Here is a 12,972-nt window from a genome sequence, read left to right on the forward strand (position 1 = left end):
TCCATGCCAATATTATTCAACTTTCATATACTTTTTGGCAACTTTTTATACTATTTTTGGGACTAACAAATTGATCCAGTGCCCAGTGCCAGTTCCTGTTTGTTGCATGTTTTATGTTTTGCAGAATATCCATATCAAACAGAATCCAAATGGGATAAAAACGGACGGAGCTTATTTTTGGAATATTTGCAAAATTTCGAAAGAAAAATCCACGCGAGGCGGTGCCCCTGCCCCCCTGGGCGCGCCCCTGACCCTCGTGGGCCACCCGTAAGGCGGTTGATGCCCTTCTTCGGCCGCAAGAAAGCTAATTTTTGGTAAAAAATCACGGCGAAGGTTTCAGTCCAATCGGAGTTACAGATCTCCATATATATACGAAACGGTGAAAGGGCAGCAGACGAGAACGCAGAAACAGAGAGAGATAGATCCAATCTCGGAGGGGCTCTCGCCCCTCCCATGCCATGGAGGCCAAGGACCAGAGGGGAAACCCTTCTCCCATCTAGGGAGGAGGTCAAGGAAGAAGAAGACGAAGGGGCCCCCTCTCCCCTTCTATTACGGTGGCGCCGGAACGCCGCCGTGGCCATCATCATCACCGCAATCTTCACCAACAACTTCACCGCCATCATTACCAACTCTTCCCCCTCTATGCAGCGGTGTAACCTCTATCTTACCCGCTGTAATCTCTACTTAAACATGGTGCTCAACGCTATATATTATTTCCCAATGATGTATGGCTATCTTATGATGTTTGAATAGATCTGTTTTGTCCTATGGGTTAATTGATGATCGTGATTGGTTTGAGTTGCATGCTTTATTACTGGTGCTGTCCTATGGTGCTCTCCGTGTCGCGCAAGCGTGAGGGATTCCCGCTGTAGGGTTTGCAATATGTTCATGATTTGCTTATGGTGGGTGGCGTGAGTGACAGAAGCACAGACCCGAGTAAGTAGGTTGTTTGCGTATGGGATAAAGGGGACTTGATGCTTTAATGCTATGGTTGGGTTTTACCTTAATGATCTTTAGTAGTTGCGGATGCTTGCTAGAGTTCCAATCATAAGTGCATATGATCCAAGTAGAGAAAGTATGTTATCTTATGCCTCTCCCTCAAATAAAATTGCAATAATGATTACCAGTCTAGTTATCGATTGCCTAGCGACAAATAACATTCTCGTGACAAAAAGCTCTTTACTAAAACTAATTTAGTTGTGTCTTCATGTAAACAGCCCCTAGCTTTTATTTACTCGCTCTTTACTTTCTTGCAAACCTATCCAAAAACACCTACGAAGTACTTCTAGTTTCATACTTGTTTCCGGTAAAGCGAACGTCAAGCATGCGTAGAGTTGTATCGGTGGTCGATAGAACTTGAGGGAATATTTGTTCTACCTTTAGCTCCTCGTTGGGTTCGACACTCTTACTTATCGAAAGAGGCTACAATTGATTCCCTATACTTGTGGGTTATCAAGACCTTTTTCTGGCGCCGTTGCCGGGGAGCAATAGCGTGGGGTGAATATTCTCGTGCGTGCTTGTTTGCTTTATCACTAAGTAATTTTTATTTGCTGTTCTTAGTTGTTCTTTATCTTTATTTATGGATATGGAACACGAAATACCAAAAAAATAGGTGTACTTGCTACTCATGGAGATGGGGAACCTCCTAAAACCCTCGATGCTCATTATGTGAAAGAAATTATGTACTACTTTGATAATCCAGAGAAAACCCCATTCAATTTGGTAATGGGAGTAACGTTGGATCAACGTGAATACTTTAGGGATTATCGCTTGACACAAAAAGGGAAACTATTATGGGAACAAATTTATATATTGAAGTGGTATGCTAGGCAAGTATGCTTGAGTTATGATTATACTTGTTGCTCTAGGATGAAGGCTCCATAACTTCCCTTTTCATGCAAATTTAGTGATAATGAAACCTTAGCTTCTTATGCTAATTGTATATATGATTACTATGATGTGGAACAAATAGAAGAATTTGTTGCTTTTAAGGGTGCTTATGAAATTGAATCTTTGTTTGAAAAGTATGAAGCTTTTGATGATGATGTTTATAGTCCTGAAAATTTAGCTATCCTAAAATATTGCTATGATAATTATGAATATAATTCCTATATTAATGCGCTTATTGAGAAAGTCTCCGCTGTCCAAGAAGAGACTAATATTTTGCAGGAACCTATGGAAGAAGAAGTTGATGAAACTGTGAGCTCATTGGATGAAAAAGATGAGGAGGAGAGCGAAGAACAAAAGGAGGAAGAGCGGATTGGTCACCCGTGCCCACCTTCTAATGAGAGTAACTCTTCAACTCATACATTGTTTAATTTCCCTTCGTGCTTACCGAAGGATGATTGCTATGATCCCGTTGACTCTTTTGAAATATCCCTTTTTGATGATGCTTGCTATGCTTGTGGCCAAGATGCCAATATGAATTATGCTTATGGAGATGAACTTGCTATAGTTCCTTATCTTAAACATGAAATTGTTGCTATTGCACCCACACATGATAGTCCTATTATCCTTTTGAATTCTCCAAACTACACTATATCGGAGACGTTTGCACTTATTAAGGATTATATTGATGGGTTGCCTTTTACCGTTGCACATGATGATTTTGATGAATATAATATGCATGTGCTTGCTGCTCCTACTTGCAATTATTATGAGAGAGGAACTATATCTCCACCTCTCTATGTTTCCAACATGATAAAATTGCAAGAAACTATTTATACTATGCATTGGCCTTTACTATGTGTGCATGAATTGTTCTTTTATGACATGCCGATGCATAGGAAGAGAGTTAGACTTTGTCATTGCTTGATATATGTTTCTTTGTGCTCACTACTAAATTACAAATCATTGTTAATTAAAATTGGCTTTGATATACCTTGGGATCCGGGTGGATTCACTACTTGAGTCTATATGCCTAGCTTAATGGCTTTAAAGAAAGCGCTACCAGGGAGACAACCCGGAAGTTTTAGAGAGTCATTTATTTCTTTTGAGTGCTTTCATATAGTTTAAAAACAACAAAAATAAAGAGGGTAACCCAAAACTTTTCAAAAAGGAAAGTGAAAGTGAGAAAGACAAGCATTGTTGAAGTGGGAGAGCTCCTTGAACTTTGTCCATGCTCACGGCAACTGTGTGAATCTTGATTACAGAAACTTTTCAACAAAAATAATTATCCCCTTGTACAATTCCATTGTATTACAAAAATAATGTGCCAAGGTTTGCCTTTAGGATGTTTACAATACTTGTTGGTTTGTACGGTGCAGGACAGAAACTTTGGCTGTAGTGCGCGACTTTTAATTTTTTACTGGAAAGTCAAATGGTTCTGATTCTTTTTGCACTGTCTTTCTATACAAATTGTTTATTTTTCCTAATTTTGGCAGATTTTTCAAGTATCAGAAGTATGGTGAATGTTCAGATTATTACAGACTGTTCTGTTTTAGACAGATTCTGTTTTTGATGCATAGTTTGCTTGTTTTGATGAAACTATCAATTTATATCAGTGGATTAAGCCATGAAAAAGTTATATTACAGTAAACACAATGCAAAAACAAAATATGAATTGGTTTGCAACAGTACTTAGAGTAGTGATTTACTTTATTATACTAACGGATCTTACCGAGTTTTCTGTTGAAGTTTGGTGTGGATGAAGTGTTCGATGATCGAGAAGGTTTCGATGTGAGAAGAAGGAAGAGAGGCAAGAGCTCAAGCTTGGGGATGACCGAGGCACCCCAAGTAAATATTCAAGGACACTCAAGCGTATAAGCTTGGGGATGCCCCGGAAGGCATCCCCTCTTTCTTCAACAAATATCGGTATGTTTTCGGATTCGTTTCATTCATGTGATATGTGCAAATCTTGGAGCGTCTTTTGCATTTAGTTTTCACTTTTCTTTTATACACTATGCTGGTATGAGATGGTCCTTGGTTGATTTATAGAATTCTCTTTGCACTTCACTTATATCTTTTGAGTATGGCTTTATAGAATGCTTCATGTGCTTCACTTATATCATTTGAAGTTTGGATTGTCTGTTTGTCTTTACATAGACAACCGCCATTTGTAGAATGCTCTTTTGCTTCACTTATACTTGTTAGAGCGTGGGCATATCTTTTGTAGAAAGAATTAAACTCTCTTGCTTCACTTATATCTATTTAGAGAGATGACAGGAACTGGTCATTCACATGGTTAGTCATAAAACCCTACATAAAACTTGTAGATCACTGAATATGATATGTTTGATTCCTTGCAATAGTTTTGCGATATAAAGGTTGTGATATTAGAGTCGTGCTAGTTGAGTAATTGTGAAATTGAGAAATACTTGTGTTGAGGTTTGTGATTCCCGTAGCATGCACGTATGGTGAACCGTTATCTAACGAAATTGGAGCATGAGGTATTTATTGATTGTCTTCCTTATGAGTGGTGGTCGGGGACGAGCGATGGTCTTTTCCTACCAATCTATCCCCCTAGGAGCATGCGCATAGTACTTTGTTTTGATAGCTAATAGACTTTTGCAATAAGTATGTGAGTTCTTTATGACTATTGTTGAGTCCATGGATTATACGCACTCTCACCCTTCCATCATTGCAAGCCTCTTCGGTACCATGCATTGCCCTTTCTCACCTCGAGAGTTGGTGCAAACTTCGACGGTGCATCCAAACCCCGTGATACGATACGCTCTATCACACATAAACCTCCTTATATCTTCCTCAAAACAGCCACCATACCTACCTATTATGGCATTTCCATAGCCATTCCGAGATATATTGCCATGCAACTTCCATCATCATCATATACATGACTTGAGCATTTATTGTCATATTGCTTTGCATGATCGTAAGATAGCTAGCATGATATTTTTATGGCTTGTCCATTTTTTGATATCTTTGCTACGCTAGATCATTGCACATCCCGGTACACCGCCGGAGGCATTCATATAGAGTCATATCCTTGTTCTAGATATCGAGTTGTAATATTGAGTTGTAAGTAAATAAAAGTGTGATGATCATCATTATTAGAGCATTGCCCCAGTGAGGAAAGGATGATGGAGACTATGATTCCCCCACAAGTCGGGATGAGACTCCGGACGAAAAAAAAAGAGAAAGGCCAAAAAAAGAGAAGGCCCAAAAAAAAGGAAAACAAAAAAATGAGAGAAAAAGAGAGAAGGGGCAATGTTACTATCCTTTTACCACACTTGTGCTTCAAAGTAGCACCATGTTCTTCATATAGAGAGTCTCTTGAGTTATCACTTTCATATACTAGTGGCAATTTTCATTATAGAACTTGGCTTGTATATCCCAACGATGGGCTTCCTCAAATGCCCTAGGTCTTCATGAGCAAGCAAGTTGGATGCACACCCACTTAGTTTCTGTTTGAGCTTTCATACACTTATAGCTCTAGTGCATCTGTTGCATGGCAATCCCTACTCCTCACATTGACATCAATTGATGGGCATCTCCATAGCCCGTTGATTAGCCGCGTCGATGTGAGACTTTCTCCTTTTTTGTCTTCTCCACATAACCCCCATCATCATATTCTATTCCACCTATAGTGCTATGTCCATGGCTCACGCTCTGTATTGCGTGAAAGTTGAAAAGGTTTGAGAAACATCAAAAGTATGAAACAATTGCTTGGCTTGTGATCGGGGTTGTGCATGATGTGAATATTTTGTGTGGTGAAGATAGAGCATAGCCAGACTATATGATTTTGTAGGGATGAGCTTTCTTTGGCTATGTTATTTCAATAAGACATAATTGCTTGGTTGGTATGCTTGAAGTATTATTGTTTCTATGTCAAAGGATAGACTATTGCTTTGAATCACTCGTGTCTTAATATTCATGCCATGATTAGACATATGATCAAGATTATGCTAGGTAGCGTTCCACATCAAAAATTATCTTTTTTATCATTTACCTACTCGAGGACGAGCAGGAATTAAGCTTGGGGATGCTGATACGTCTCCGTCGTATCTATAATTTTTTATTGTTCCATGCCAATATTATTCAACTTTCATATACTTTTTGGCAACTTTTTATACTATTTTTGGGAATAACATATTGATCCAGTGCCAGTTCCTGTTTGTTGCATGTTTTATGTTTCGCAGAATATCCATATCAAACGGAATCCAAACGGGATAAAAACGGACGGAGCTTATTTTTGGAATATTTGGAAAATTCCGGAAGAAAAATCCACGTGAGACGGTGCCCGAGGTGGCCATGAGGCAGGGGGCGCCCCTGCCCCCCCGGGGCGCGCCCCTGACCCTCGTGGGCCACCCGTAAGGCGGTTGATGCCCTTCTTCGTCCGCAAGAAAGCTAATTTTTGGTAAAAAATCATGGCGAAGGTTTCAGTCCAATCGGAGTTACGGATCTCCATATATATACGAAACGGTGAAAGGGCAGCAGACGAGAACGCAGAAACAGAGAGAGACAAGAGAGATAGATCCAATCTTGGAGGGGCTCTCGCCCCTCCCACGCCATGGAGGCCAAGGACCAGAGGGGAAACCCTTCTCCCATCTAGGGAGGAGGTCAAGGAAGAAGAAGACGAAGGGGCCCCCTCTCCCCTTCTCTTCCGGTGGCGCCGGAACGCCGCCGTGGCCATCATCATCACCGCAATCTTCACCAACAACTTCACCGCCATCATCACCAACTCTTCCCCCCTCTATGCAGCAGTGTAACCTCTCTCTTACCCGCTGTAATCTCTACTTAACCATGGTGCTCAACACTATATATTATTTCCCAATGATGTATGGCTATCTTATGATGTTTGAATAGATCCGTTTTGTCCTATGGGTTAAGTGATGATCGTGATTGGTTTGAGTTGCATGTTTTATTATTGGTGCTGTCCTATGGTGCTCTCCGTGTCGCGCAAGCGTGAGGGATTCCCGCTGTAGGGTTTGCAATATGTTCATGATTTGCTTATGGTGGGTGGCGTGAGTGATAGAAGCACCGACCCGAGTAAGTAGGTTGTTTGCGTATGGGATAAAGGGGACTTGATGCTTTAATGCTATGGTTGGGTTTTACCTTAATGATCTTTAGTAGTTGCGGATGCTTGCTAGAGTTCCAATCATAAGTGCATATGATCCAAGTAGAGAAAGTATGTTAGCTTATGCCTCTCCCTCAAATAAAATTGCAATAATGATTACCAGTCTAGTTATCGATTGCCTAGGGACAAATAACTTTCTCGTGACAAAAAGCTCTTTACTAAAACTAATTTAGTTGTGTCTTCTTCTAAACAGCCCCTAGCTTTTATTTACTCGCTCTTTACTTTCTTGCAAACCTATCCAAAAACACCTACAAAGTACTTCTAGTTTCATACTTGTTTCCGGTAAAGCGAACGTCAAGCGTGCGTAGAGTTGTATCGGTGGTCGATAGAACTTGAGGGAATATTTGTTCTACCTTTAGCTCCTCGTTGGATTCGACACTCTTACTTATCGAAAGAGGCTACAACTGATCCCCTATACTTGTGTGTTATCAGTTGGCAGGCTGGAAGGGCAAGCTACTACCCCATTGACAGTAGGAGAGTGCTAGTTCGATGTGTTCTTAGTGCCATGCCAACTTTTGCGCTCATGGTACTAAGAATTCCAAAGAAGCTACTAAAAGAAATCGACAAGTGCAGACATCGGTTCTTATGGAAACAAGACGAAGAATTAACAGGGGACAACTGCAAGGTGAGCTGGCCGGTGGTGTGCGCGCCCACCTCTCGAGGGGGCCTGGGCATTACAGACCTGGATCGCTTCAGCCACGCCTTGAGGCTGCGCTGGCTCTGGATTAGCTGGGCAGACCCGAGGCGCCCGTGGGTGGGCACGACGCCACCATGCAACGACGAAGACAAAGCTCCGTTTGCGGCTGCGACGATGATCACAATTGGAGATGGCTCAATAGCTCTGTTCTGGCACTCCTCTTGGATTGGCCCAAACACGCTCGCCTCTGCCTACCCAGCCTTCTTCAGCCACTCCAAGCGCAAGAACAGGACAATACGAGACGCACTCAGAGATGACACTTGGATTGAGGATCTGAGACATGGTGACACCCAGCCTCTGCTGCAACAGTTCATCGAGCTCAATCATTTGATCATCGCCGCTGCCCCGGAGCTCCGGGAAGGAGAAAGCGATATAATACGATGGAACCAGGAGGCAAAAGGAAAGTACACATCCAGCTCGGCCTATGCTATGCAGTTCCAGCGATGGCTCTAGTCAAACTTGGATGAGCTCATTTGGAAAGCATGGGCACCAGGGAACACAAAATTCTTTGTTACAAGATCGCCTCTAGACAAACGATCCCCTCCAGAGACGCGGCTGGCCACAATTATTTCTGCCAGCTCTGCGTCTGCAACCTGGAATCGTCTCACCACTTGCTCTGGAGCTGCCCAACAGCCGTTGAGGTCTGGGATACGGTAGGACCAAGAGAAGGATGCCTGCAGCTATCTCCACACAACTCCTGGCACAACTCCACCACTCTGGCGATCATGCAGCGGATGATCAATAAGACCCCGCCGGCCCAACGGAAAGGCGCAAAAATATCATCCTTTTGACATGCTGGGAGATCTGGAAAGAGCGGAACAACTGCACATTCAGAGGCAAGCAGCCGTCAGCGAGGGATATCGCAAAGGGCATCAAAAATTCAGTGGAGCTTTGGCGGCAGGCCGGAGCAACATGCTTGGAGAGACCCTTCTGGATCCGCCATGAGATATCGGCCATTGTAATCTCTTTTTTCTTTGGCCAGCAAATGTTGGGCTGAAGCAGAGTTGTTGTACCCCATTGTTGTACTGGTCCTAGGACCCTCCACACACTTTTTGTCTTCCATTGCTTTCTGCTAATGATATGAAAAGCCAGCGATTGCAGGATCTTTCAAAAAAAGGTTTCTGTCCGAGAGTGCAACCGTGTACTCACTCTTTGGTGTATAATGTTGAAGACTAACTGATGTAGTGAGGTACTTGACTGAAATTGCTAATAGACCAAAAACTCAAAAACTAACATTTTAAGTGTCAAAAAAATCTATAAAAACATGCATGTACGTAGTGGTGTATACTACATGTTTGTAAAGTGTTATCATGTATTTCTAGCACTTGTACCATTCACCATAAAAGTTCATGATTTTGTTTTTTGGTAGATCACATCAAAACATATTTTGTCATGAAAATTTATAGAAATGAAGTATGCGTTCATATGTATATGTTTATTTTATTTCCCAAATATTTGAAACTTAATTAATTTTCTTTTTTGCAAAATTTCAGGCTCTAGGGAGCCTGGGAGCCAAACATCCTCATTCTGCTCTTGAGTCGATCTTGCAATCGCATTCGTGAAGAGTGAGTAATCTGAGGGCAGGGGTCAGATAAATGTTGCGACATTACCTTTCCAGAAGAAAGGCATTCCACCGAGGCTCAAGGTTCAGCACTAAGTAGCCAACCTCCAGGGGATGCCCGGACCAACACACATCCCAGACCTGCATACAGGCAAGACACACAGAACACAACAACTGTCCAGTAGCAAAACATCTCCCTCGTGTCCTTCCCAGCGCTGAGAATGTCGATCTCAGAAAGCAGCAAAACATCCCGACAGTCCTTCAAATAGACGAATGTTTTTGTTTTCTCACTTGCCCACATACACCGGCAGTCCCAGATACTTCTCATGTCTCCCCTCACCATGTTGGCCCAAACTCTGCATCATAGGGCTTGTTTGGTTGCCTACATGAGCCCCAACCAGGCCTGCACGAGAAGAAAACAGGCTGTTTGGTTGGCTGCATACACTGTTGGGGCTGCATGGCATGATGTTTAAAGCACTCCTGGGCCTGGCTCCCTGAGAACGCTCGAATCGGCAGTTTCTCCAGAGCCAGGCCCGAGCGGTGCACGTGGGCGGCGGCGGTTGCATGCACGCGGCCACGCTCGAGAAGCCGCGTTGCTTCCCGGAGCGCCGGCAGTTATTAGCCTCACCGCTCCCTCTCCCCACTCTCCCCCACTCTCCCAACTCTCACCGGCGGCGGTGGATCGGAGGAGAGCAAGAAGACCACCGGAGAGCGGATCATCACCTGGCCCGTGGCAATGGCGGTAAGCACTTTTCTGTTCGTCATTCACTACTTTTTCGTGTTTGATCCGGCGGTAGATTCGATCCACGGCGGAGAGGGGAATGGGGAATAGAGGTAGATAAGCATGGAAGTTCATACTAATTCATACGAGTTCATACTAGTTCATGCAAGATCGGAATAGAGGTAGATGCGGATGGAGTAGAAGGGGGATTGGGGGTACACAACAGACACTGGCTAACCGCGGTGGCCGTTGAGGCGTGCGGAGCGGTGGGTCGAGTGGCTGGCTTTCATCTTCTTGGCCATCGTCGTGCAGGGCGGCGGGTCGTTGTCGTCCTCGACGGAGTCGAGGTCGATCTGCCAGGTACGACGGCCTGGCTCCGGCGCCCTCACTGGCATCTGCACCGGTTCTTCCTCCTCCTTAGGCTCCCCACCGATGACCGCTGGCGGCACAATTGCCGTCTCCCAGTACACTGCGATACGGCGGTCATTAGGAGCCCAGTAGTTCTTGTACTTGGACCACCTCTTCCTCTGTTTAGCGTCGTCGGAGACGGCCTGATTCATGGCCCAGCGAATGATGTCGACTGCCATCGCGCCCTTCGCTGGGTTAGGAATCAGCGTCGTCAACTCAGTGGCCCTCATGAGCACAGCATCAGATTCCTTCTACATGTCAGGCATGGAGCCGAAGTTCGAGCACACCTCCATGTTGTTCTCGAACTTGGTGCGGTCACCAGCCGACCACCCGAGGAAGAAGGCCCTCCAGCCAATACCCCAAGGGAAGGGGTTGGCGTTGGAGCTGAAGCTGGAGCTCATGGCGATGGAGAGGAGGAAGGTTGATAGTGAGAAAAGAGAGGGCTTGGGTAAGTAGTGCTGGTCAGGGTGAGTAAATATAGGCGCGATGGAGAGGAGGAAGAGTGACAGTCATGCCGTTTTAACTACATGCTCTTCAATAAGCCATGAACTCCGTGTTGTGCCTGACTCCATGAATTGTGTGCAGATCGGCGAGAGCAATGAGATGGGCATGGAGGTGCTCCCGGCCATTGACAAGAAGGGCAAGGAGCCGGTTCATCCAATGCCCGAGGTGGTGCTGCCGCCCACCGACGACGAGCGCATGGAGGAGCCCCCCAGCAGCAAGCGCCGCAACTACGACCACTACCATGAGGAGGGTGGCCCAACTCACTTCTGCAAGGTCATCCTTGCACCGAAGCTTGAGTGCATCCCCATGCCCCTGGACTTCACCAAGCACTTCGCCGCGGTGCCGACGGAGTTCAAGCTGAGAAACAACACCGGCTGCTTCTGGAGGGTGATGGTGAAGCTGATGAACGGCAGTGTGACCCTGGATTAGGGTTGGGCCGCCTTCGCCGCCGTTCATCCGATCAAGATCGGCTACATGGTGACGTTCAGGCTCCTGACTCCCGACACCCTCAAGGTCATCATCTTCGACGGCGATGGCATTGAGGTGGTCAACAAGTGCGGGAAGCATGACGAAGCCTTCGTCGCCAGGGACTAGGGCCCGGGGCACCTCCTTCCTAAGTACTATCGAGTCTGCTTTATGGTTTATGCGTTGAACTGTTTGAACTATTGTTATGATGTGTGGTACTATGTTATCTGAACTATGCTGTTAAGTAGTTGATGCTCTGTTTATGCTTTGCTCTGCTTATGATGTGTGGTACATGGTTGTGCCGAAGTGTGCTGGTAACCTCACCAACTAGCCAAAGAGGTTACCACACACCCAGGCGTTGCATACAACCAAACACCATGCCTTGGGTTTGTCCACTAACATGTAGGCAACCAAACACCAAGCAGTGTGGTTCAGCCCATGCAGGCAAGAGGGCATGCAGGCAACCAAACAACTTGCAGATGGTGCATTTGAGGCTGCATTTGCATAGCTAGGCTGAGTTGAGAAGGCTATGCAATGCAGCTACTGTAGACTACGACAACCAAACACGCCCATAGACAACCTATCCTGAGTGCTTCTGTTTTTAGTAAACATGATAGCTGCCTTATCAACATTAATAACTTGCCCCGAACATACCTCGTGAAGACTAGAATATGCTGCAGATGGTGCACACTCTCTTCGGAAACCTTCAACAGGATGAGCGAGTCATCTGCAAAAAGTAGATGGTTAAAGCGCAGGGCATTATGGCATATTTGAACGCCTTTTAAAAATACCTACATTTCTGCATTGTTTAGTAAACGGCTGATAATGTTATCATCATTATTACTGCTACAATTATGTTACTGCTCCGGTTACTACAAAATGCTACTACTGTCTCTACTGTCATTACAGCTACCATTATATTTCTACTAAATATTGCCTTCGCAATGATTATAGCAAGATCATGAACTTCAAAGAAGTTCATGGATTTTCAAAAAAAAAATCACGGGTTTTAAAGTAGTATTTTTAAAAACCGGGCGGAACTTTTCGGAATAGTGGGAAGCTCCTAAAAACGGCACACGAACCTTTTGAAAGCTTCCCTCTAGTGCGCTCGATGGGCCAGCCGATATAGAATCGAAGAAAGGGAGCGAATGTGCGTTGTGTAGGAAAATAACCTTTAACAGGCGCCATCAGCGCCAAATATGATTTGGGTGCACAGTACGCGTTGCAATGACATTGATCACACACCCTGGCTTGACCCGTGCGCCCTTTTGCTCTTGCCTATGTGCGGGCCCGGGACTACCTCTGTTTGAATTTTGTTTTTTACTTCTGCTTATTCTTCTATGTTTTTGCTTTTTCTCTTCTTTAAAATAATTCTGGATTTCAAAACTTGTGACTTTTTAAAAATAATGTGCAAAAATTCATAAAAAATATTTGTTAAATCAAAATTTTTATGATTTTGAAAAATATAAGGGGAATCATATAATTTTTGCGGATTGAAAAAATGTATGTGATTTAAAAAAATGTTTGGGAATCCAAAAATGTTCATTATTTTTTAAAAAAACTTCACATATTCAAAACAT

At 44.1% G+C, this 12,972-nt stretch overlaps 1 protein-coding gene across 1 annotated transcript; it reads left to right on the forward strand.

Moving 5' to 3' along the window:
* Nucleotides 1–7,541: 7,541 nt before the first annotated feature.
* Nucleotides 7,542–8,186, forward strand: LOC141037844 (uncharacterized). Its single transcript, XM_073506393.1, has one exon. The coding sequence runs from the start codon at nucleotides 7,542–7,544 to the stop codon at nucleotides 8,184–8,186; it is 645 nt and encodes a 214-aa protein (XP_073362494.1).
* Nucleotides 8,187–12,972: the final 4,786 nt, after the last annotated feature.

The sequence above is a fragment of the Aegilops tauschii genome, chromosome 1 (assembly GCF_002575655.3).
Source record: "Aegilops tauschii subsp. strangulata cultivar AL8/78 chromosome 1, Aet v6.0, whole genome shotgun sequence".
In the NCBI taxonomy this organism is placed as follows: Eukaryota; Viridiplantae; Streptophyta; class Magnoliopsida; order Poales; family Poaceae; genus Aegilops; species Aegilops tauschii.